The sequence below is a fragment of the Thalassophryne amazonica genome, chromosome 5 (assembly GCF_902500255.1).
Source record: "Thalassophryne amazonica chromosome 5, fThaAma1.1, whole genome shotgun sequence".
NCBI classification, from domain to species: Eukaryota; Metazoa; Chordata; class Actinopteri; order Batrachoidiformes; family Batrachoididae; genus Thalassophryne; species Thalassophryne amazonica.
Window position 1 is genome coordinate 72,709,874 of NC_047107.1, and position 27,600 is coordinate 72,737,473.

The 27,600-nt window shown below is 42.6% G+C and overlaps 1 protein-coding gene across 3 annotated transcripts in view; it reads right to left on the minus strand.

The window, feature by feature from the left end:
* Positions 1–27,600, minus strand: part of ptch1 (patched 1) — a 177,381-nt gene that overhangs the window by 91,055 nt on the left and 58,726 nt on the right. For all 3 annotated transcript variants that reach the window (XR_004560799.1, XM_034170531.1, XM_034170532.1), the window contains exons 3-7: positions 15,710–15,899; positions 15,460–15,529; positions 15,258–15,349; positions 9,686–9,884; positions 9,471–9,592 (exon numbers count right to left, since the gene is read on the minus strand). Coding sequence is in view for 2 of the 3 variants with exons in the window: in XM_034170531.1 (XP_034026422.1) it covers positions 9,471–9,592; positions 9,686–9,884; positions 15,258–15,349; positions 15,460–15,529; positions 15,710–15,899 (673 nt within the window). In the remaining variant the exon portion in view is untranslated. The remainder of the gene's footprint in view (positions 1–9,470; positions 9,593–9,685; positions 9,885–15,257; positions 15,350–15,459; positions 15,530–15,709; positions 15,900–27,600) is intronic.

Below are 27,600 nucleotides of genomic sequence, written 5' to 3' on the forward strand. Positions count from 1 at the left end.
TGGCTGAGTATTAGGACCTCACCCTGAACACCTGAGTGTTGTATGGCTGGGGGGGCCTGGCTGCCTTTTTGTTTCTGTCTTTTGTTTTTCCTTCCAGGTGGCTTGCATTTGGGACTGAGTGGCTGTGTAGCTGAGTTTATCAGGACCTCACCCTGATCACCTGAGGCTGATCACCTGCGGCACGTCAGGACTCACAGCTGTGGTGCATCTACATGGATTGGAACATGGTGGCATTTAAGACTGGAGTACACAGTGTGTATTTGCCAGAGACTCGACCTTGTGACCAGACGGGTGAGATCGTCGTCTCAAGAGCCATCTCATCATCAGTGGATGCAGAGAACGTCCAGGTTTGATGCATGGTCTGTGAAAGAGGAGGGGGTGAGGTCTCACACTCGTCAGCACACTTCCTGAGGTACGTTAGATTTTGTGACTAACATTTACACAGTCAGTAAATGTGGTGTCCCTCACACCTTTATTATATTGAGCTGTATGTTGGTCGTTTAAATCAGCTTCCACTGCAGTGGAGTTTTGTGAACTGGATGTTCCATGCCTGCAGGGTGGGAAGCTGATTAGTAACCAAGCCAGGAAGTGTTTGCTGTTTGTGCACCTTTGAGCGTTCTCTCTGTGTGTTGAGTGTGGACTCACATAATGATTCCTTCTTTCACAGACTCGGTTTGTCGCGGCCACCTGGGGGGTGTCGGCGGGGTCCTTGGGTCCGAATTGGTTCTGGCTCCGGACCGTTAGCGCTGCTGGGAGCGCACCGCAAAACCACCACGCCAGACCGCGCACTTTTATATTTATCACAGCACTGTTATGTTCATTAAATTCTGTTATCCTTTGTACCGTGCTCTGCTTATTTTATACTGGGTCCTTCAAACGCTGGTCGGTTCTCCGGGCTGCGTCCGACACATAACACCTGAGGCTTGTTATCACGTGCAGGTCATCAGGATTCACAGCTGTGGTGTATCTGTCTTGATCAGAGCTTGCTGCACTTAAACCTTGAATGCACAGTGTGTGATTGCCAGAGACTCGACCTTGTGAGCAGACGTGTGAGATCGACGTCAGGAGAACAATCTCACCATTACGGACGCAGAGACCGCTCCAGGTTTGACGCCACAGTCTGTGAAGGAGGATTGGGTGAGGTCTCACGCTCTTCAGCACACTTCCAGAGGTAATTTGATTTTGGTGACTTTCATGAAGTAATGACAGTGGATTTGGTGTCCCTCACACCTTGTTATATTGAGCTGTTACGCTATGCTAATCGCCTAATCAGCTTCTGCTGCAGTGGAGATTTGAACTGAGTTGTTCCGTGCCTGCAGGGTGAGAAGCTGAGTTATATTAAAGCCAGGAAGTGTTTGCTGATTGTGTGCACCTTTGAGCTGTGTCTCTCTGTGTGGAGAGTGTTGGACTCACCTCATGATTTCTTCCTTCGCAGACTCGGTTTGTCGCGGCTGCCTGGGGGGTGTCGGCGGGGTCCCTGGGTCCGAACTGCTGTGGCTCCGGACCGTTTGCGCTGCTGAGAGCGCGCCGTGTTTCCACCTCACCAGACCGCGGACCTTTTGGGTTGTTTATCACTCCACTCACTATTATGTTTATTAAATTCTCTTACCTTTTGAACCGTGCTCTGCTTATTTTATGCTGGGTCCTGTCAAACGCTGGGTCGGTGCTCCGACCACGTCCGACACATAACACTTAGTTTAAGAATGATAAAGGTTTTTCCCCCACTTTATGGTTTTGTTAAAGTCTCCCTAAGGTCTTTGTATAAGTTACCAATTTTTTGCAACCTCTAGAGCACTTTCTCTTGGTTTATTTGTCTTTTACATTCATTTGCTTTTCTGGTTTGGGCCCTGGTTAGTTCTACTGTTTGTTTGTCTGGTTTTCAGGGTGTTGTTAGGGTTTCATTTTATCTTTTTCATTGGTTATACTCCTATTTCAGGCTAAGTTTCCCTTTTGGTCTTCTCCCCATTTATTTTTGCGATTTTTCCATTTTTGTTTGGCCCCAAGTATGGTGTGATTGAATGGTTCTCCTTCTACAGTTGATTTTTTCAGGGTTTGGTTCCCCCTATTATTTTACTAGTCTGGTTAGGTTCTTTTGCACTGACAGCATTTTTTTTGGTTGGTTTCTTCACTTTCTTTGCCCCCTTATTAAGTCAGTTTGTTCCTCATGCCTTTTCTCTGTTTTCTTTCCCCCCTGTTCATTTTGTGGTTTGTTTATGACTATTTACCTCCGGGATAAGTCCTTATGTTGTTTTTTTCATTTGTTAGGTTCTGGTAATTGTGGTTTGGAGTTTTTGTTCCCCTCGTCAATTCGTCGTTTGCGTGGTTGCTTTCTTGATTTGTCCGGTTCTTATTAGTTGGAATTTACTTTTGTTGGGTCCTCAGATTTTTGTGGTTCTTTCTTGCACACACCCGCATGATTACTTGTTCTTTGTTTACTTTGATGTGTCCCTTCTGCTGCACTGATCACCGGCAGTTGATTCCTGATCTGGGGCGCTGTGTTGCCGATGTTTTGGTCACTGTGTCCTCACCCGTTTTTCACCAGGTGCCCGCTGTTTCCTCATCAGTTCGCTATGGGCCCCACGGCCGACCTCCTGACTTACCCGGGGTCTCCGTTTTCAATTGCACGTCTGATGGTTTTTCTGCCCGTGGCCACATGCATGGTCGCCCTCCGGCCTCCGTTTGTACCCCCCTGCCGGTCCCCTGCCGCCCTCCCTTGTTTGGTGGGCTCTGGTTGCTCCTTGCGGTGCGGGTGGGGAGTGTTCTGTGTTTGTCTCGTTTACCGGTCTCCGGTCCTCTTCATCCGCCGGGGTTTTTCTGTGTTTCTGTTTTCCACTTTGGGGTATGTGGGGGTTCCGGTCTCTTGGCCGTCGGTGTGGGCTGTAGGGGGGAGGGTGCTGTCAGGGTGGGTTCGGGCTCGGGGCCAGGAGATTATGGGTTTGTACCCTATTGTTATCTGCCTGCCCGGATTTGATTGTTTTGGTTGCCTTTTTGATCATTTTGTATTATGTTTTCTCTGGTTGCATTTATTATGTATCTTTGGTGTTTTATTATCTTGTATTATTTTTGGTTTTGGTATTGTTTTCTGTGATCATTTGTTCTAGTCATTCCATTGTTTTACTGTAGGTTCTGGTTTTGTTTCTGTTCTTTATTTGATGTGATGTCAGATTTAGATTTGGTTCAAGTGGTGTTTTTAGTCTTATTATTCTTGCTATTTTTGGGTCTGTCACTCTGTTTCCTAGTTTTCCCTTTATTTGAGTCATGTTTCCTTTTGTTGGTCTGTGGCCACGTTATACTTTCACCATTGGTTTTCATTCACTGACTCCTTTTGCTTTTGATCTGCTTCATTTTCACTCACATGCACTCCCTTTCTCTCTCTTGCTTCTCATCCCGTTTCTTTGGTTCACCAGACCACACCTCCTTCCAGAACCCTCAATCACACGTGCACCTTGTTACATCACCTGTTATTTAGCGCTCACTTCCCTCACAGCAGTGCCAGCTCGTTGATCTTTGTATCTTTGTTCCAGCCCTGATCTTGTCTCGTATTCCTCAGTGTTTTTTGACCTCGTTCTGTTTTTTTTCCGGATTTTGCCTTCTGCCTCTGACTCTGATATTGTGTCTCACTGTGCCTTCGACCTCAGCCTGTTCCTGACCACGTATTTTGCCTTGCCCTCATCTGTACCTTTGCTACGTGGCCTGACTTTCTGTGTACCGGACCCTGGACTGTCTGTGAGATAAAGATTATTATTACATCTTACGCATTGTCTGAGTTTGCATTTGTGTCAACCCACCTTCTGTGCCACGCGACCGTGAATCCTGACAACCCTACTCCTTCCCCCAGTCTTAAAAATGTATATTCTATTAAAAAGGCACTTAGTGAGGTAAGCGTGCAAGCATTTAACTCCTTCATGGCATGTGGTGACAAGAAGCAACTCTTGAGTTCTTTGTGCCTCGTTCAATAACATTAATTAGCCCATTAGCCTCTGCTCACTAACATGGCATTTGCTTTTTAAATAAACCATGTGTTGATTAAATAAATTTTGTTTCTTGTTGCATGAAGCGGTAGCATTATGTGTCAAAAAAAATAAATGTGACTTACAAACAGATGCAAATTATATGTTTTTTCCTCTCTCAATTATGCATTTTAGACAGTGACTAATATGCTGGTGCAACATACAGTCCAGAAAATACAGTCATCATTTAAAGGCATCATACCATTTTTGCAAACAAACAGAGGTCATCACCATGTGTCTTAAAAACAGACGTAAATCATAAAAATGTTACAATTTCAGGTTTCTTAAGAGTCAGCTTGTTTCTCTGTTTTCCATTTTAAATGGAAAGAAACCGCTCCGTTGCCTCCATTCACAAAGTGCCTGCCTGTCTTCTCTTTCAACAGACTGCATTTGCATGTTGTATGGCATGGGTCACCAACCTTACCCTCAGAGACTGCCTATCCTACATGTTTTCCACATGTACTTTCTGCAACCACAGCTGATTAGTCAAGTTTGGTGTTTTGTATCGCTTGCAGAATATGCAGGACAGGTAATCCTAAGGAGCAGGATTAGTGAGGTCAGACCAGGTCAGTGGGTGTGTTTAAACACAGCAAGCAGGACTCCACACACACACACACACACACACACACACACACACACACACACACACACACACACACACACACACACACACACACACACACACACACACACACACACACACACACACACACACACACACACACACACACACACAGAGAGAGAGGCAAATAATTATTTGATCCACTATAGATTTTGCATGTTTTCCCACATACAAAAAAATGGAGAGGTCTGTAATGTTTATCGTAGGTACTTCAACTGTGAGAAATAGAAGCTAAAAAAAGATGCAGAAAATCACATTGCATGATTTTTAAATAACTAATTTGCATTTTATTGCTTGAAAAATGTCACCTACCAATCAGCAAGAATTCTGGCTCTCACAGACCTGTTAGTTTTTCTTTAAGAAGCCCTCTTATTCTGCACTCTTTACCCGTATTAACTGCACATGTTTGAACTTGTTACCTGTATACAAGACACCTGTGCATGCACTCAATCAATCACACTCCAACTTATTCACCATGGCAAAGACCAAAGAACTGTCTAAGGGACAAAATTGTAGACCTGCACAAGGCTGGGATGGGCTACAGGACAACAGGCAAGCAGCTTGGTAGAAAACAACAACTGTTGGTTATCAGAAAATGGAAGAAATATAAGATGACTGTCAATCTTCTTCGGTCTGGGGGTCCATACAAGATCTCGCCTCATGGGGTAAGGATGATTCTGAGAAAGGTCAGGAATCAACCCAGAACTGCACAAGAGGACGTGGTCAATGACCTGAAGAAAGCTGTGACCACAGTTGCAAAGATTACATTAGTGACACACTATGCTGTCATGGTTTAAAATCCTGCAGGGCAGCAAGGTCCCCCTGCTCAAGCCAGCACATGTCCAGGCACGTTCAAAGTTCACCAGTGACCATCTGGATGATCAAAAGGAGGCATGGGAGAAGGTCATGTGGTCAGATGAGACCAAAATAGAGCTTTTTGGTATCAATTCCACTCGCCGTGTTTGAAGGATTCGAACAACCCCAAGAAAACCGTCCCACCCGTAAAGCATGGGGGTGGAAACATTTTTGGGGGTGCTTTTCTGCAAAGGGGACAGGACAACTGCACCGTATTGAAGGGAGGATGGATGAGGTCATGTATCGTGATATTATGGCAAACAACCTCCTTCACTCAGTAAGAGCATTGAAGATGGGTCGTAGGTGGGTCTTCCAACATGACAATGACCCCAAACACACAGCCAGGGCAACTAAGGAGGGGCTCCGTAAGAAGCATTTCAAGGTCCTGGAGTGGCCTGGCCAGTCTCCAGACCTGAACTCAGTAGAAAATCTTTGGAGGGAGCTGAAACTTGAAACCTGAAAGATCTGGAGAACATCTGTACGGAGGAGTTTAGCAAAATACCTGCTGCAGTGTGCAAACTTGGTCAAGAACTACAAGGAAACTTCTGACTTCTGTCACCGCAAACAAAGGTTTCTGTACCAAATATTAAGGTCTGTTTTTCTATTGTATAAAATACTTATTTCATGCAATAAAATGCTAATTAATTATTTAAAAATCATACATGTGAAAATCATCAATGTGATTTTCTAATTTTTTTCCTTTGATTCTGTCTCTCACAGTTGAAGTGTACCTTCTTTTTAAATTAGAGACATCTCCATTCTTTGTAGGTGGGAAAACTTGCAAAACTGACATTTGATCAAATATTTATTTTCCTCACTGTGTATATATATATATATATATATATATATATATATATATATATATATATATATATATATATATATCTGACATGTCACAGACGTCTACAGTAAAACAAGTCATTTTAGAGGACTGAATTCTGTTTATACCAAGGAGTTCATGCACAGTTAAAGAATTATGGGACTCTAACTACATGTACCAGTAGTGTCAATCAATCAATCAATTTTTTTTAGTGTAGTCATTCCATTCTGTGCACACCTGATCCTGTTGGATCTCAGAAGTTAGGCAGAGCAGGTCCTGCTTAGTACTTGGCCAGGAAGTCACTGAGGAACACCAGGAGCTGCACACATGTTTCTCTGTTTCTCTAGAGTTGTGTCAGGAAGGGCATCAGCTATAAAATTTGTGCCAAATCCTCATGCAGCTCTCTAAAGAATCCACAGTGGCAACCGAGGTGAGCCAAATACACACACACACACACACACACACACACACACACACACACACACACACACACACACACACACACACACACACACACACACAGAACCTTTTACTCCTTTTATTTGTGTACTTTAACTGAATTTAATAATTTTAAGAAAAAAGGCACAAACTCACAGAAAAATAAATTGGTATCAAGTCAGTGGGTCACACTTGCACACATAAAGAGAAGGAATCTAATCTTGGAGTTTTATTCTCATCTGTTTCAGTTCCTTTTATGCATTTTCCTTTTCGATCAACTTGTGCCACTATGTTTAAGAATTAGTTCCTCTTGCATAGTGAACACAGAGCGCAGTTCACCTGCAAGACCTTACTCCTTATCTGTTTTATCTGAGGTAAACTGGTATACAAATAATGAATGTTTATAAGTGCAATGGTACTAATATTTGTTCCATCTTCCTTTGGCTTCACCTCATTGAATGGAACATTCCATCTTTCACTACATGAAATATTTGTACCATTGAACGAATGAAAAATATTAATTATTTGTTTTATATAATGGCTAAAAATGTGATATTTTATTAATTTAAAAACAAGAGAAAGGGGACATATTTTGGTGTGCATCAATGGTCCTTTGAAGCAAAGAGGTTCCAAACATGAATTTTAAATAGGAGTCCAATCTAGTCCACATTGTTCACAATCAACTTGCAAAATCAGTCAGAAAAAACAAAAACAATCTTGACGATGTAGTCCATAGCCGATGACGTGCAATGACTTCTTCATGTACTTCTGCTTCTCTCAGTCCAGGGAAAATTTGTGACAGAAATTTGTTGAGCTATTCATCTGACAGCGGTTCTACTTTAGCATGATACATCCCAGCAAATATTGTAAATGCCTCCAGACAGCTTACGGTGTACTGGATTTGTTTTTTTCTTTTGTGTTAGAAGAATGAGCAGCGACCGTCAATAATGTGCTAACATGCCATCGTTGCTTGTGTACACATGTGGTGTGCGCATGCGGTGGTTGCAGCCTGCAATGGTACAAATCATATGGAAGCAAATTTTCATGCTAAATGGTGCAAAATTGCAAATAGGATGAATGATTAATATCACATGACACACAAGCCATCAATAAAATGACAAGGATCTATTCAGGCATTACATAATTTAGGCTAGTTTTACACAACATCTGCAAAAACTGTCAGACCCTATGGGGCAACAGAATGGAATAAATTGCTTTTAAGCAACTTCAGTCATGTTTTAAACTAATCATCTGATTTGATACTGACTTTAAACAGCTCTCAGACAATAGAATGTATTCATTCAGTTTGATTAAATCAGCTATAATTTTGTCTTTAAACTGTCCACATGTAAAAAGGATATGATAAACAAGTTGACTTGTTTCTTTAATTTCCTTCCACTTAACATAAAGAATTATGAAATTTACACAAAATGTCATGAGTCATGACTTCCTTATTTTGAAGATGACTTTACTTATATAATAATAATAATTTTCTGCACACTTAACTCCCAGCCCAGTCTCACATTTTTTTTCGTGCCCCCGTGACGAATGAGTTCAATTTTTGTGACGGGTTTTTTTTTAACTCACTATTACTAACCCTACTCCTACTCCTACCACCAACCCTAACCTTAACCATAACCTAATCTTACTCTTTCCCCCCACCCTAGCCATAACCACCCTGACACCTCCCGCTTCACTTTTAATTTCGTGCAGCCATCACGGAATGAATTAGAATTAATTTGTGCTGCCGTGACAAAAATGAGGCACTTTTTGTCACAATATCACGAACCAATAGATTAATGTATATTTCGTGCTGTTGAATCACGACTTGCTGTGAGACCAGGTTGTAACTCCAAGCAAATCTTTAATCTGTCTTTTTATAAGCAAGCTTTCAGTCTGAAGACTTTCATCAGGGCGGATGACTTCACTTTTAAGGCAGCAATCGAACTTTAGTTTGAAGTAGAACCATGTTCATTGTTTTTACAGTGCATGAGTGTTACACTCAGACTGGAGACATTACTAATGATGCTGAACTGGCTTCAATCAGTTTTAAACTGAAGGTAAACTGAATTTAAAGTGGCAAAATCTGAGCTGCCTTTGGATTTTGGACAGGTATTGTTATTTATTTCAAACAAGTTATTTGAGCTATAAAAATGCAGTGGGTTGGTAATGTTGCACGCTTACAGTACACAAGGAAAAAAAGGAAAAAGAAACAACTTAAATATGTGCATCGGTTGCACATATTCAGAATGTGTCCAACTAATATAATTTTCTTATGTTTATTAATTAGAAATGTAAGAAAATTGTGTTACTTGGACACATTTTGATCACGTGCAACCGATGAACATATTTAAATCATGTAAATCCAACAGACTTTTTTCGTTTTCGGTACATACCATTTATACAAACATCATTTATCAGTTTTGTCCTGGTGTGTGCTGGAATGAAGTCCATGTACTTGTATGTCAAAACGTAGTGAGCATGTTATGTGTGTCTGTGTGTGGACACTGTCCGATCAGAACAGCCAAAATTGAGCAGTAGCAGCTGGGGCTCTAAGATTTCAGTGGAATCTGCTAATGACTGCAAGATTTACAGCACAGAGTGCGCATGTGTGCATGCATGTGCCATTTCAAAGCGCATAGAAGAAAAATACACACACACACACACTTTCCAGAATAAGAGCACAGGCAATGTTTATGAAGGTGTGGAGGCATGGGTATGCTACCTGAGCAGGGGACCGCTGCCATTCTTGATGGTCCCTCCTATGATGAGCTCTTCTTGCCAGTGCATGTATTTCCTGGACAGACCATGGCAGCCGCCACTCAGGGCCCGCGCCACGTCAAAAGGCTGGTGCAGAAAACAATAAATGAAACAGATGAAAACATCAAACATTATATGTTTGACCATCAAAGATGTTCCATGCAGAATGGGTGTTTGTACCTTAGTGGTGTTCTTATTGGGCGCAGTTAGGGGACAGTCAGGGTCAGCAGGGTTTAGACAGGGTCTATCCATATAGCCATGTCCAACGTCTGCCTTCTCCAACATTTCTTCAAAGCTTTCCAGTGGGAAATTTGCATCTCGCAGTTCTTCCAGAAACTCCTTTGGATCAAAATTGGTCCACTGCAGGGGCGGTTTACCTCTGCAAAAGATAAGATTAGCTCATATCTACAGTGCCCTTCAAAAGTATTGGGCTGCTTAGTATTTCATACATTTGAATTTGTTTATGCCATTTCAAATACAAAAAGCAAAGCAGGCTTCTCAATATAAAAAATTCTAAAATTATCTTCCTTAAACTCAACCTCAAAGTAAATCTCTACAATTTGATATAAACTGTTTGGTAAAAAACTGGTACCAAACAGTTGGTAAAAAACTTGGTAAAAACTGTTTTTTTCAACTCAGAGCTGCTACAAAAACAGCAAATGAACAGCTCGCAGCATCATAACTGGCAATAAAACTGATTATTTACAGGTATTATACCAAAGGGGCTGATTACTTATGCAACCCAGCATCTTGACTTTAATATTTTTAATAAATTTGTATTAAGATGTAGAGATTTTCTTTGAGTTTAAATAAATGGTAAATGGACTGCATTTACGAGGTCTGTTAGAAAAGTATCCGACCTTATTATTTTTTTCAAAAACCATATGGATTTGAATCACGTGTGATTACATCAGACAAGCTTGAACCCTCGTGTGCATGCGTGAGTTTTTTCATGCCTGTCGGTTGCTTCATTCGCCTGTGAGCAGGCTTTGAGTGAGGTGTGGTCTACCCCTCTCGTCTATTTTTTATTGCGAATAAATGTCTGAACGATTTGGATCTTTGCTGCATCAATTTTTTTCCAGAAATTGTAAGAGACCTCCAGGTGGACACCGTTCGAAAAATTAATATGGCTTTCAGGGACGATTTCATGGGGATTAAACAGATTACGGGGTGTTACTGCCCCTTTAAGGATGGCCCACAACTGCTGAGAGCCCAGTGCGCTCCCAGTGCCGATGGACAGGCTGATACCCCGCACAAACAACCAGATCATTTCCAACGTGAAAGCTTTGTTGATCCGGGACCTTGTCTGACTTTCACAAAAAGGCAGAAGATGTAGACATCAGCACTTTTTCCGGCACATTCCACCATTACAGGAGTTTTTTTTTTTCATGGAAAAAGAAGCCGAGGGACGCGCCACGGAGCCGTTCATTACGCGGGACAAAACCACCTCGGTGTTGGTCTCACAGGACGGCTTAACGGTGGATTTCAGACGGATTCCGGTTGCTTTCCAGTCGTGTGAATATCCGATTGTGATTGTGCATGAGCTGGACATGCCAGAACATGTCCTGTGAGGCTTCATCACGGCGTTTTTCGCCATGCAGCTCCGTCGCGATGCGCGGAATTCCTCCACCTTTGTTCCTCTTTCCATGACAAAAACTCCTGTAACAGTGAAATGTGCCATTCATTTCTAAACTGGACGATGTCTTGATCCGGTATGTCTTCTGACTAGCACAGGAATTGTGAAAAGACGTGGACATCATCACTTTTTCCGGCACATTAAGACAGACGTGCGGAGGAGTTCGGCGCGTCATGGTGCAGCCGCTCGGCGCAAAGAAACGCCGTGATGAAGCCTCATAGGACATGTTGGGGCTTGTCCAGCTCAAGCTCAATTTCTCGGATATTCACACGACAGAAAATCAACCGGAATCCGTCTGAAAGCCGTCCTGAGAGACCAACACCGAGGTGGTTTTGTGCCGCGTCAAGAGCGGCACGGTGGCGCGTCCCTCGGCTTCTTTTTCCATGAAAAAAAAAAACTCCTGTAACGGTGGAATGTGCCGGAAAAAGTGCAGGGGGTGGACCACACCTCACTCAAAGCCTGCTCACAGGCGAATGAAGCAACCGACAGGCATGAAAAAACTCACGCATGCGCACGAGGGTTCAAGCTTGGCTGACACAATCACACGTGATTCAAATCCATATGGTTTTTGAAAAAAATAATAAGGTCGGATACTTTTCTAACAGACCTCGTATATAGCGCTTTTTTTTCCCCATCTGCATCAGACGCTCAAAGCACTTTACAAATAATGCCTCACATTCACCCCGATATGAGGGTGCTGCCATACAAGGCGCTCACTACACACCGGGAGCAAGACCTTGGACAAGGGCCCTTAGTAATTTTCCAGTCAGGCTGGGATTTGAACCGAGGATCTTCTGGTCATAAGCCCAAGGCCTTAACCACTAGACCATCACCTCCCCCAAAGTTTAAGGAAGATCATTTCAGAAGTTTTTATATTGAGAAGCCTGATTTACTTTTTGTATTTGAAGTGGCATAAACAAATTAGAATGTGTGAAATACCAAGGGGCCCAATACTTTTGGAGGGCACTGTATGTGTGCTTTTTGAACTATGAATTGGATAACATGCCTTCTTGTGCCACGCTTCAATTTCTGTGCACTTTTAAGTTTGACAGGAGCACTTCCATTAAGTTGAACTCATCATTTTATGATTTATCAGTGGGTGGTGTGTGTCAAGTCTTTGAGGGCACTGTCAATGAATCTAAGTAGTGATAAGGATGCTACAGGGAGAACTGTATGCCCTATGCCCTCTAAAATAAAACTATGACATACATGAACACGAAGCTTAATAAAGTTGACAACACCAAAAGCTCAATCACAAAAGGAGACTGGAGTGGTGCAGGATGTCTGAGCAGTAAGTGGCAGTGTGAGAGAGCAGAAGAGAAATAATAGGAATCCCTAAGGCTGAAGCCTTCTTATGCCTCTGGGAATTGTTTTGTCCGTGGAACTATTATATGTTAGAGTCGTGACTGCACAGACACTTTTCAGTGAGTACTGTTCAGTACTTGCGTAGCTGTGGTTTTACTGCACCTAAACACTGTACTACATTCTTGTACTATATTTTCAAATTACTGTTGTGCATAATGTGTACTCTCTTTGTACTTTCCACTGTTGCTGCATCTGTGCTGCTACAACAGCACATGAATTTCCAGGAGGGGATCAATGACGTCTTATAGTAGTTCTTAGTAGTTCTAAGTAGTTCTTATAATAGTTCAAACTACTTATACACAGGAAATGTTGCTGAGTAAAATTTACTCTGCTGGGATAACATTTGATCCAAGTCTAAATAGAGTAAAAAAAACACTCTATTGTAGCAGCCCAGTCTCACTTTTTTTTTCATCCTCCAGTCATGAAATGAGTCAAATTTTCGTGATGGGTTTTTTTTTTTTTTTTTACTCACTATTAATAACCCTACTCCTTCCTCCAACCCTAACCTTAATTAACCTGAATTACAACTTGCCGTGAGACCAGGTTGACTGTAGAGTGAAATCAGCTTTACCGTTGCTGCTGACCAAACACCCCCCCACCCCACCCCCCACCCTGCCTCCTCTGCACATGCATCATTTCGGAGCTCAGACGCTCTGTGGATGGCCTGTCTTCACCCAAAGTGATCAAATGGATTCATGGGATTATTAACCATCAGATGACAAGGTAAAACCTCTTAAATCACACACTAAAAACTGATGCATTGGATGAACTCAATTCAGCTATATACAGGATTTCCATCTAATAAATTAGCCCCAAATCAAATAAGCACATCCATGCAAGATAATTTAATTTAATTTAGTTGGGACAATATATATTTATTATATGGAAATCCTGCCCATAATTGAACTGAGTTCATCCAGTGAGTCATTTGTTTGTGAGGGGTTGGAGTACAGGATGGGATTAAAACTTACATGCTTCAGTCTTGACAAAGTGATGTGCTCTGAGTTCCCTCGCTGGCTATTTCATTCTATCTTAATAATTTCGAGCTGTGGCTGCTGTTTCATTAGTTTGACAGCTCAGTTTCAAGATATGTAAGTGGATTTTGACATGAAAAGGATTAGAAGAGGAGATAAAAATGATAAATGGACACTTATTCCCATCATGCAGTGGCACAGCTCTGAATTCCTGCATCAAATCAGTCCTCTCTACTCTCTATGCCTCAGACATTCCCACCTCTCTTTCTCTGAATCGCTCTTTTTCCTCATTCAGAGTACATTGTATGTGCTTAACCAGGCTTGGGTTATTATTCCTAGCCTCCCAACCAGAACATAGTAAAAACCTCTTTTACCATGCAAGACCAAGGGCACACTCACACACTGATGACAGCAAATTAACCTGATACACATTATTAATAGGCCAACAAAATACACCTATGCACTTTTAGAAATCTCACACACACGTGCGTGCACCTATGCGCATTCACAAACACATGCAGCGGTGAGGGTCTCTTAAGTATTACTGTAGCAGCAGGCCATTAGCAACGGAAGAGACAGACAATGGTGTGAGGCCCAGGGCTCGAGAGAAACTATCACCAACGATACGTATGCCAGCAACCACGACAATAGCCCCTTCAGAGGGGACGGATTCAGGACACACATGCACACATTTGTTCCTCTCTGGTGTCTGTTTGGATAAGTCGAGCATGCTTAGAGATGACTGGCCAAGGTGGGAAAAACAAGATCAACACTTCCAGATCTGGACATACCATCACTAAGGTGGTAACATTTCACCAGTACGAATCAAAAATCAATTTTAAAGTAATAAATAAGACTACACTGATACGTACATAAACCCCTGAATTAAGCAAAATGTATTATTAACTGGCTGATGGCTCAAATTTAACATAATGAATCAGAGTTAGGCTTGTTTGTTTCACTGCTACGTTCGAGTCGTCAAACTCTTGTAAATGTTCAAAGGTCGGTGTGAGACTCTTGTGAGACTGGTCCCAGGAGTATTAACTTTGTGATGAAAAAAACTAAATGAAAATATCCAATAGTGGTAGGCGATATAACGATAAACACATACCCATTTGCTCTTTACGCTCATATCACAGTTTTGTAATCCTGTCATACCTGTTCAGAACAGGAAAGTTGTGCTATACTATTCATAGGATGGTAACAATGGTTGGCTTCTCTCTGGACTTCTTCTATGCTGTGTTTTCTGCTACTGTATGTGGCGCTGCCCCCAGTGGTGAACAAGATAAGTAATGGCACTTTTGGCTTATTCTAAATTACCACTGAAAATTATTCATTCATTCATTTATTTTCTGTTTACCTGGGTACGGGTCATTGGTGGCAGTAGATCAAGTAGCTCAATCCACAATTCCCAAGGCTTAGCCTAGTACTCTAAAGAGATTCTAAAGCATTCCCGAGCCAGCTGGGAGATATAATCCCTCCAGCATGTCCTGGGTCTAGAAAATGTCTACATTAACCAAAGAATTGTAATAATTGCAACATACCATAAGAAATCGCATCAAATCAAATTGTTCCTTCAAAAAAGTTTTCATCAGAGAGCCTTCTGGCATTGTGAGGAAAACCTTATGTGCACCCAATCAGGATAAAGAAACATTGATAACTTGAACATTTGCTTGAAAGTGACTGTTCAGTTATTGGTAAGGTGCATTTGTGCCGAGTCCATGTGAAGTTAAAAAACACATACACAAACAAGCAAACAAAGGCTATGTGTACTTACGGGAGATAGACCATTCCAGATTGCAGCTTGGCTCCCTCCCAGAAACAGTCCAGTGGGGTAATGATGAGGCAGGGATGTAGCTTTTCTATAATCTAGTTTGGCAAATAACCAAGACACACACATGCAGCAGGAGTGACACAAATTAACACCTCAAATGCAATGGGGGGGCATAAAAATCCAAATAACAGCAGTTGAATCTTACCTGATCCATTAAATGCATTTCTGTGACTAATTCTCCTGATTTGTAACATAAATGTTCCAATTTCCACTGTCTGCAATGGAGGAAAACAGCAGTTTGAACCTCTGACACAAAAAGTGAACATGACAAGCTCTGTACATTTGTTGGATAAATTGTATTATACGTTCTCACAACTACATGTTATGAAGCTACCGCAGACAGACAAGGGATAAGTTGTGCATACAGGTAGACGCACATAGTACAGACACAGTACCTGTTATAAAGGTAAACATGAACTCTGCTGGCTCGGAGAGCTGATTCCAGGTGCTGTTGCAGTGCCTCCACTGTGAGAACGTTGGCTCCCTCCTCACGTGGCGTCTGGATCATCAGCTGTGGGTTAAACATGGCTTCCTCGCCGATCTTTTGACGTGTGTATTTCAGCTCCTGGTTCACGCGCCCTCCAACTGCACAGAAAAGACAATGTGTTCAAGCATATTCAACACATCATTATTGCAGATGCAGCTGCATTTGGGTCAAAATGATCATTAGTGTTATTTTTATGGCTTTTCAAAGAGGAAAATAAACAGTTAAACATATGAGAGAATGCACATAATTCCTGTCGACACACGTTGTGTTACGCAGGACCACGAGGACCAACCCTGTATGTTGTATAAAATTCAGAATTTTACAAGCATACACTCACACAGACCACTTTTTTTTATCTGTCTGGAGTCCACGTATGTGCTGCTATGTACAGATCAACTTTTTGTTGTATTTCTTCTATTCACAGAGACTTTGTTTGACCATTTCCTGAAAATACAACAGCTGTAGTTTCCATCTTCCCTCAAGATGATCCATTACTCACAGCCAATCCTAGAAGTGAGAGAACATCACATGGTCTTGCAACATCAGTGGCTCTCCGTGCTTACAGGTGGCTGTAGCGTGTCAGTCTTGGATTCTCAGCAGTAAACACTCTTAAAATAAAAAAGAACCTCCCCATCGACCTAAAAAAACTTTTAGTCTAACATTGAAAATCAGTGAAAAACATATATAGAGGGATTATTTTTCTGGATCGCTTTTTCAATGCATCAACGCAGCAATTGTGGATGTTTTAGTGAAGTGGATGTCAGAGTTTCCATCACTGAGGTATTTTATTCATACGATAAGGATTTATTTGAAAATAGACGACATCCAGCTGCACAGGGAAGCGATTTTATTTTACAAATATGTTATTTTGCAATGTACCAGTTCCCAGCTGGCAGCACTGCTGCACTGTATAGCATGTATTTTCATTTTTGACATTTATTATACATTCTTCTAAAATATTTTCATGTATTATAGTAATTTAGCGCTCCAAAGACTTCAGTAAACCTATTTTTCATGGCTCAAGATGGGAACCAATGCTGATTACTTTCTAGCTGGATAGTGTTCCACCCTGTTTTTCAAATCTGGTTCATCCCACACATGCGTCCAAACTCAATCAGGCTCAAGCCAAAAGAGATGTGTCAGAAAGTGAGAGTGTGGGAGTGTGTGTGTGCGTGTGTGTGTGGATCTGGACATGACAGTGAGGGTGTGATTGACACAAGGAAGGGAACGCATCTGATGGATTTTCTTGGTGAGATGGTGCTGTAGAGAAAAAATGTTGCTTGCTGTTCTCACAGTTGCAGCTGCACTGAACACCGCCACAGTGGAGAGGACACTGTGGGTGCATGAATGTACTGAGTGGGTGCATGAATTTAGCAGAGCATAGGTTGGGTAGATGTGGGGAAGCTCTGGAGGGTAAAAAAGTCCTTTCCCAATATTTACTGAGATGGTGTGCTTGATCGCAAAGGCTTGACTCCAGAAGATCATGGGTTCAAATCCCCGCCTGACTGGAAAATCACTAAGGGCCCTTGGGCAAGGCCTTTAATCCCTATGGCACTATATGGTGTCAAACTTGGCCAGGGTAAGAGCTGCTTACCCCTGGTGGTGGCAGGGCCACCACCCCTGCCATCCAGCTATCCATTGTCTAAATCCACATATTCCATTTAAGGCTCACTAGGCCTACAAACTATGCCAGCGGTCACTGGGTGTGAGGTGGGGTACACCCTGGACAGGCCACCAGTCTATTGCAGGGCCACATGTAGACAGACAAACACATTCATACTCTCATTAACACCAACAATCATTTTAGAGTCACCAATTCTGCATGTCCTTGAAGGAAGCACCCGGAGAAAACCCACGTGAACTCTACACAGAAAGGACCAGATTAGAAGCGAACCTGGGACATACTCAATGTGAAGCAATAGTACTAACCCCAAAGCCACATGCATTAAGTGTCCATTATGTATAAATAATTAATACTTATTATTCAGATTTTCATTCACATAGAAACACACATATCAGGACTCTCCCCAGGAATTTGGGGCATGATGGCTGGTGCTAGAGTTGAGGAGTGGGGGCGGTTGGGGGGTATTGGTAGTCCCCTCCCAACACCCTACATTTGAAAATCTGCATGATGGTGCTGACATATAACATGGTGGCACAGTGCCACTGCACCACTGCTTAGGGACAGTCCTGCGTATACTGAAAAATATACACAGGAACACATAAAAGCCTGCTATCTTAAAGTTGGTGTAAAAGTTATTAGAAGCTCCAACGGAATCTATTAAGTTTTTTGATTTCTCTCTTTTTCACTTGGAGTCACCACATGACAGTTAGTATGGATCTGCATGTTGAGTTTCCACAGGTTTTAGGCAGGATATTTTTCCTGACGCAACTCCACATTATACGGAGACCCAGCAGAGGTGGTCTTGAAGCAGGAACCTTCAAATGACCTCCTACAGAAGCTTTTCCAATGAAAATGATGGCTGATGCTTGATATTTCAATGAAATCCTGTTGAGATTTTGAGGTTTTCAGAAAGACTGTGTTGAAATGATCATCTCTCCAGTTAATCTGACAGCTCTAACCACTCGCATGCAGCATCATGCAAAAACATCTGTGACTCAAAAGATAATCCCCAATTCTTCCTGCAAAGCAAAACCAGATACAATTTAGCTTGACCACAACATTATCAATCATGCATCTTAAAGAAAAGCACTTTGCTTACACTGACTGGAAGGTCAGTGTAAGCAAAGTTACACCAGTGCTCTGCCAAATATCCTTTGAATCCAAGAGAACAAATCCACCTTTCACAAAAACACCCATCCATACATAGATACATACACACATCTTCAACTGCTTATGCAGGATCGGGACGAGGGGTCAACAGCTCCAGCAAGGGACCCCAATCTTCCCTTTCCACATTAACCACCTCTGACTGGCGGATAGAGGTGTTCCCAGGCCAGTGTGGAGATATAATCTTGCCACCTAGTTGTGGGTCTTCCCCGGGGACTTTTCCCAGCTGGACGTGGCTGGAATACCTCCCTAGCGAGATGCCCAAACCACCTCAGCTGGCTCCTTTCAATGTGAAGGAGCAGCGGCTCAACTCTAAGCTCCCCACGGATGACCAAGCTTCTCACCTTATCTCTAAGGGAGACACCAGCCACCCTCCTGAGGAAACCCATTTTGGCCACTTGTACCCGCAATGTAGTTCTTTCGGTCATGACCCAATCGTCATGACCATAGGTGAGAGTAGGAACAAAGATTGACCAGTCGATAGAGAGCTTTGCCTTTTGGCTCAGCTCCCTTTTCGTCACAACAGTACGGCAGAGTGAATGCAACACCGCCCCTGCTGTATTAATTCTCCGGCAAATCTCACGCTCCATTGTGCCCCTCACTCGTGAACAAGACCCCGACATACTTGAACTCTTTCACTTGGGACAAGGCTTCATTCCCTACCCGGAGTAGGCAATCCATCTGTTTCCTGCTGAGAACCATGGCCTCAGATTTAGAGGTGCTGATCATCATCCCAGCCCCTTCACACTAAGTTGTGAACCAACCCAGTGAGTGATGGAGATCACAGGCCGATGAAGCCAAGACAACCACATCATCTGCAAAAAGCAGTGATGAGACCCTGAGCCCATCCAACCCGGTCTCACAGCAAGTTGTGATTCAGCAGCACGAAATACACATTAATCTACTGGTTGTTGATATTGTGACGAAAGCGCCTCATTTTCGTCACGGTTGCACAAATTCATTCTAATTAATTCCATGGTGCCTGCACAAAATTAAAAGTGAAGCGGGGGGGGGGGGGTGTCTGGGGTGGTTATGGTTAGGGTGGGGGGAAGGAGCAGGATTAGGTTATGGTTAAGGTTAGGGTTGGGGGTAGGAGTAGGGTTAGTAATAGTGAGTTAAATAACCCAGACACAAAAATTTGACTCATTTCGTCACGGGAGCAAAAAAATGTGAGACTGGGCTGGCAGATCAAACTGAAGACCCCTGAGAAGCGACCACCTCACTCTATACTCCCACAGCACCTCCCACACTATCTCCAGGGGTACCCGATCATACGCCTTCTCCAAGTCCATAAAACCCATGTAGACTGGATGGGCATACTCCCAGGAACCCTCCAGGATCCTTGTGAGCATGAAGAGCTGGTCGGTTGTTCCGCAGCCAGGACGGAACCTGCATTGTTTCACTTCAATCAGAGGTTCAACTATTGCTTGAACCCTCCTTTCCAGCACCCTGGAGTAGACTTTACCAGGGAGGCTGAGTAGTGTGATGCCCCTGTAATTGGCACACACTCTCTGGTCTCCTTTTTTTGAATATATTGACTACCACCCCAGTTTTCCACACCTTAGGCACTGTCCCAGACCTCCACGCAACACATTCAAGGCAGTCTCTCTACATCTAGAGCCTTCAGCATTTCTGGATGGATCTCATCAACCCCCGGGGCCTTGCCACTGTAGAGTTGTTTGACTACCTCAGTGACTTCCACCAGAGAAATTGCTGATGATCCCCCATCAGTTTCTAGCTCTTCCCCTACTTCAGCGGGCACTGCAGTCTGATGCAGGAGTTCCTCAAAGTGTTCCTTCCCGTGCACGATTACTTCCTCAGTTGAGGTCAAAAGAGTCCCATCCTTACTGTAGACAGCTTTGGATGGTTCCCCGTTTTCCTCTCCTAAGATGCCACACGGTCCACCAGAAGTACTTTGGTGCTAACCGAAAGTCCTTCTCCATGGTTACTCTGAACTCCTCCCACACCCTCTGCTTTGCCTCCTCACAGAAGAGGCTGCCGCCCTTCGGGCCTGTCAGTGCCTTGCAAAAACAACATCCAAATATTTTTAATTTCCTTGTGCCAAGCCATGGTAAATGCATATGTGAGACGATGTGACAGTGTGCGTACTGGTTTGTGACACAGTGAGAGAGAGTCTGTCTTCCAGACCTTGCTCCCAGTATTGTGGTGGAAATAAGCCCTGTGCGTGCGCTCCCAACTTTCAGCTAGCCCAAGATACAAAAGCAACCATTCAGGCCATGAAGCTGCTGTGCACCACCCCAGCACAGCCAAGCCCCATCACAAAGACACTCACAAACAGGGCAGTGCACATGCATTTCAGAGTTTTTTTTTTTTTGTACTTCAAACAAATTGATGATATTCCGAATATTTGGTCATTTTGTGTTGCATTACTGGAAACTAGAAACACACATGAGACTGTATGTTCACCTGGAGACAGATCCAATCATAGTTTAGAATTTTAATCAATTTTCGGGAACAAGAGGTGTGATGTGGTGCCACTGAAGCTGATGGACTCAAATGTCCAACTTTACAGGAGAAAAAACATGTTTACAGCGTGGTTTTGATCTCTAGAGTTAGTTTCCACCTCCATGACAATTATACGGAGGTGATTTTTTTTTTTTAACAACTCATCACTTTAATATATTTGAACCCATAATGTTTGGAATGATTAGGGTTGTGGTTGCTTTGAGTAACAGGTCGTGTTTGCCGCTGCCCCAAGTCAGAACTCCTCCACCAGAAACCACTAGCTGTGGCTGCCAGCTGTTGAGGGTGGACATACCTGTCTAATCTAAGCAATTTATTACAAATATCTGAAATAATATGACTTTTTGTACAGTCCATCAAGTAAAATTTTCATTATTTAATTTGTTATGTTAGCACCAGTAGCACTGTTGGCACCTATTGGTAGCTTGATGACATTAGCCCAAATTATTCCATGGCTACTGATGAAATAAGGCTGTCAGTCATCTTAATACATGCACCCAAGCCGCCAGTCATGAATACCACTGCCCACTACCCCAAAAATATGATTTAATAAAGCACCCAGACCAAGATTAGCCTGTTAGCATGTTGACTTTAGCTTATTCGGTATCTCGAAATGGGGGTGTGTTCAAGCTGCAGTCATCCTGGCCAGGTCTTATATATTGTATGTATACAGAACACACGGTTCCTCGACGGGTCAGGCTTGTTTGTGGTTAATCAATGTATGTACAAGAAAAATACATAGGATCTATGTCTATAGTGTGTGTACCAGTCAGCTGCTCTGTGTGTTCACTCTGAACAAATAGTGCAAAAAAAGTGTTGCAGAAATATAAATAATGACTGAGATTACTGAAATAAGGGCCAAAAGTTACACCTGAGAGATGAGAAAATGAAACTGGAACCAAAACTACATCTAGATGCATAGCCTATAGAACAATTGTAAAATGCATGTTCTTAATGCTGGTACTGATCGGTAATTGGGCACTTGTTCACACACGCCAGCATACAAAAAAATGCCCAGTCTGATGCTGGGTGATGTAAAAGTATGTTACATTTTATTATGGCTTAAACCAATTGAACAGTTCCACACAATTCTTGCAACAGCAGGAACAGATGGGATATTTTCAGCTTGCTGTAATGGCATTAAAGTTGAACATAAGCATGCCTGATGCCTGTTGTGTTAGGCCGGACCACCCAGTCAGACCAATGGAACAAGGTGGGGGCGGGACGGGATGTCTCGGTGCATTAGGAAAACACACACATGATTTCTTTTTTTCTGGACTCAAACAGCATTCCCATCTGATCCTGTCTGAAAGCATGTTTATAATACTCATCATTAATAGCAGGCCTAGGTTAACTGGAGCGACATGTTTTCCACTGCAAGGCCAGTTACACAGCTACACTACACCAACCCTCCTTCAAAAGAGCAGGCATGGAATTGATTTAGACTCGACGCACGCTGACAGTGCACTAACAAGTTGACTTGTCTGCTGCACTCACCGCTCACTTGAGCCTCGCTTGAGGTGCACCGACATGAAAAATGGTATGGAGGGAGAGTGGCGCATCCGTTTTCAGTCTGATTCTACTGGTGCCAGGGGATGAGGAAAAGTACGACTGAGAAAAGAAGGGAGGGACGTACTTAGAAAAGAAAGGGGGGAAAAAAACAACTCACAGCCTCTTCTGAACACATTCCAAGTTTTGCACTGCCACCCAAAGACCTTGACTTTACAGCACGCAGTGAGGAATGGGACAAGTCAAAGGAATGCACTCTCCCTCTACAGGAAACAGCACATTACAGCCTCAGGCCCAGAGAATTCCACTTCATGAGGTTACAGCGTTTTGGGGTCAACGCTCACACAGCCTTAGGGTGAAATTAACACCCCAGCTGGACTAAGAAAATGTGTGTGTGCGTGTTTGTGTGTGTGTCAGTGAGTGTAGCTGTGTGTACACACAGCTGTGTTTCTTCAGCGACACATATTCTTGTACTCCTACTCCTATGAAAACTGGTTGAACCCCCGATATGTGCTGATAGGCTGAAGGTGTCTTGTTCATCTGCTGTGACTTGACGCCAAGTGTCGCTGACTTTTAAATCACATTCCAGTTCTGTCAACTGCATCCTTTGTCTTTTTTAGTCTTTGATATAATATGACATGATATGATATATCTGTATTTTAGGCACCAAATCCAGGTCAGGGACCTGTGCTACGATGCAGTTTAGAGACACTGAGAAACAGTTTAGAGATACTTAGCAACTGAGAAAAACTGTAACTTCCCTAACTGGTCACATGTATAACAAATTATTCTTATCGGAAGCATATTCAATTCATATGCTTCTTGTTTCTGAGTCCTTCTTGTGCCAAAGCTATGTCACGCAGTCCTGAATTAAACATCAATTAAAATCTATCTGAAATGTGCTTGACACCTGAATAGCAATGTCTTAAGAAAATACAGCATGCATCACAGCTTCCTTTAATGATTCCCAAAAATATATTTCTTCATGTTGCATCTTCTGTCATATCTGTGGAACGCGCATTGACTCCCCATGTGTGGTTATTTCCACCAGCTGCCACTGATCAACAACATGTATTCTGCCTTCCAGAACAGCTCTTTATATAATCATTTGAATTATCTACCTGTTGCCACATGTACATAAGGGCTGGATTGTCATTCCTACACTCATATTGTTATATTTAATAAAAAATAATAAGCGCACACAGGAGCTGCTACTGCGTTCAAGTACCGTCAGAAATTACACAACGTTTTTGTTGTTTAAAATTCAGCAGTCACTTGTGGTAAAATAATTAATTATATTCACACAAAAGATTAATTCTGGCCTATACAAGGTGCCTGAGCCCATTCAAGCTGACCCCCGACCCAGATTAAAAAAACATCCAAGCAAACAGGCTGACTTTGCCTTGTAATTTCCTACGGTACATGAACACAGCGTCAGCAGCAGAGCTCAGAAAATGGCTTCTGTACTGTGTGAAAACATTCATCTGGTCGAAAGAAGTCAAACTAAACGCTAACATTACAAAAACTAATCAAACAATTAAAAAACATCAAGAACGACAGCAAAAGGAAATACAAACGAATTGAGGTTTTTGTTGTCCTTCATTTCCCACAGTTTAAAAATCCTGACGAAGTGCCAGCTCCAGGAACAAAGCTGCACGAAGGTTAAATGATGCCAATGAAAGTCAACGAAAGCCCAGATTTCTTGTTTTGTTTGGGCTTCATTGCCCTTCGTTAAGTGCCGTGTGACTGGGCCATTATTCTGACACTTCTGCGGTACAAAAGCGTACGTGCCGTGATGTCAAATCTGGCATCACGACATCAAACTATGCATCTTGCAAGAAGGAAAGCAGATGCATTTCCATGAACCAACTATGTATGCCTCCATTTTTCCAAACAGAAAAATAATCAGGAATTGATAAGCACATCAATACAGAATTGGACTGATAAGCAGAATCAATAAAGGTACCAACATCAATTACAAGAGTGAGTCATCTGTTGGGTGTTGAATGAAGTTGAATGGTTGAATTTTTTTAATTCGGTCAAAGACAGGCACTGAACCATAATAAATACATAACAGCAGGTGGAGGAGCTCAAATTTCTGTGTTCATGTCACATCTGTGAGCATGTGTTGGTGTTGTGTCACCACATGCACTGTACCATGAAACAGTCTTCCAAAACGTATGCCCAAGACAAATTTCCCTGCAGGGACAATAAAGTATATTTGATTTGATCACCACTTCTCAAAAATCTGCTGTAGCAAGGTGATAGATGATTGTGCTTTTGGACTTTTCCCATTGCTGCCATCCTCAACACTGATGCACTGGCACATTCGATCATGCACAGACAAATGTCGTACATGGTCAAAATGGCATTCCCTCACAATGCATGTTTCCTTATGTAAATGTTCCATATGACACAAACTGTTCCAGCAGTACCAAAGTGACCTGATACCAAAGACACTTGGTTGTCATCTTAGGTCAATGGTTAGCAGTTCGTGCTTTTTATAAAACTTTGAGAAATGAAGACAACTTCAGCGTACAGTCAGGCCAAATAGTCATTTTCTATCACCACATATGGTCCATCTGTGAGAGAAAACTATTTCCATTCTGGACTTTTTCTACCAGCATGTGTGCACTGCCCTCAGTGTTGAAGTGGAACAGAAAAGTTGAACAGTCACACAAATGTCAATGCTCTGAAGGCAGGTTACAATAAAGCAGAAACAGTTTTTCTCAATTGCTAAAACACTAAACTCCACCCTAAACCCTGCCTAAACAAATGCTCAGTTGCCTGAACCCACTGACTGAATCAGTTAGTCTTTTGGCAAAAGGAGTGACCTGTTTAAACACAACTTGCCAACACATTTTCATTGTGATGCAGCTGTGTTGCATAATGGTGAGCACAGGTGGCAAAAGTCAAACACAGTTAAAGCACAGGTGTCACCGGTTGAACACAACAACTCAAAATTGATCACACTTGTGGCCAATGATGTGAGGAAACATATATAAGCCAGATCAGAGGGCTGGTTTATGAGGCACCACAATGAACAGAAATCTGAGAGGAGTTCATGTGAGAGGTGGTCGAAGTGACCAGCGAAGACAAACTACAGTGACTACGTTTACATGCCGTTAATATTCGGGTTAAGGTCAATATTCCGGTTTCTGAATCATTAGGAATAACCCGTTTACATGCTTAAGCAGACAGAGTTACTCCTGTATACATGGTCACTGGTCTCATTTGAAATATCCCCATCTAAACAGCGACGCATGTCTTCCACTGGTGCTTGATTTAGTCTGGCGTTCGTGCAAATCCTGCTTCGTGTAAAACCCCTCACTACACACTTTATACACTTTTCTCAAACAGGCATTAACATGTTCTCACTTTTCTCTCCTGTGTAAACACACTCTTTTTTCTTCTGGGCGAGAAGATTATAAATAGACACACGCAGAACACAATGCGCGTGCTGTCCCTTCGCTCACTGCCTCCTGGGGTACGGATGCGGGACCCGCAAAGAATCCAAGTCATGGCCACGGAGCTCTGTGGCTGCGGTATACCGAGACCCTGCGGCGCTGTGGATTTTTTCCGCAAGAAATCTATCCTTGCGGGCTGCCTCCGCATCAAAACAGCGAGCGTAGTCTCTGGACCTGTTGCCAGAGTTGGTGCAGCTCCGCACAGCAGAGAGAGGGGTGGTGTGAGTGGCCCACTGTGGCGTTTACCGAGCCCGCAGACTCAGTAAGCGCATTGGAGGCAGAGCAATCGCAGTGATGCCGACCAGTGCCGCCTGATAAGGACGCAGAACACAATGCGCTGTTTATCTCTGCTTCTGTGGTGTCTGCTGGATTGCGCGTGCCACATACAAGTAGTTGCCGTACTCAAAGACCAAGATTCCTTGCGGATAGGACATGCGCAGAACACAAAATAATGTTCCTTTCTATGGGGATATCCCAATGTGTGTTTATATGACCTGATATTCGGGTTAGAAAAGGAGTAACCCAGGGGTCTTATTCGGGTTTTTAAAAACCGGAATATGAGCATATTCGGGTTTTTGCGGGTATTTACATGGCTGTGCGCAACCGGGTTATTGCTAATATTCCGGTTATGAAAGGGTTATGAAAGGGTTATTGGCTGCATGTAAACATAGTCAGTAATATCTGATGAAATCAGAGGTACTGTGATTGACCATGTTCTTGTCCACGGTATGAGCATGAGGGTGGCCGGACAAATGGTCCAACCAAACATCAGTAGATTCACTGTGTCCACCACAATCCCAAGATTTAGAGAAGAGAACAGGTCATTAACCTTTTCTGACATTATAGTATGTAAACGTTGACATATACTACATACTGTACCCCAGTATATTTACTGTAAGTAAATATATGTTTCAGTACATCACTGTGCCAATGCACTGTAGTATTGTAATGGAGGGTTAGTGCAACTGTTTGTAGGCCTAGAACTACTTGTATATTTTTGTACTTTATTTTTACGTAGGCTTACAGGATACAAGTGCTAAATGCACATGATTTCTCTTTGTTTTTGGACTGTACAAGTACTACATGTAAATGCACAGGATTTCTGTTATTTGTACCTTTTTTACTATGTACAAGTGCTAAATGCACAGGGTTTTTTGTTTTGCAACATGTATTTAGCCAACAGTGAACAATAAACATTTATTTCTTCAGCTTCATGTCGTCAACATTGTATTTTCTATTTTTGTACGGAGTGTTTAGAGACTGCTCAGTTGTATTTTTAATTTCGATTGACTTTGGGCACAATCTGACAACATAGTTCAGTTTTGAGCACAGACTGAACTGTTTTGGGGTGAAAGTTTGGTTTTGCAAAAAGAGTCTGGGGTTTTGTGAATGTAGCTTGAAAACTGGGTTTTTTGTTCACAGATTAGAGAAAAGAACAGCAGCTTCAGAGAAATATGTCTTAGCAATTGAGAAAAACTGTAAAAACAGTCTTTGCTTTCACTCACTCAGAGTACACAAGTTCTGCCAAACAGGTGTGTGTGTGTGTGT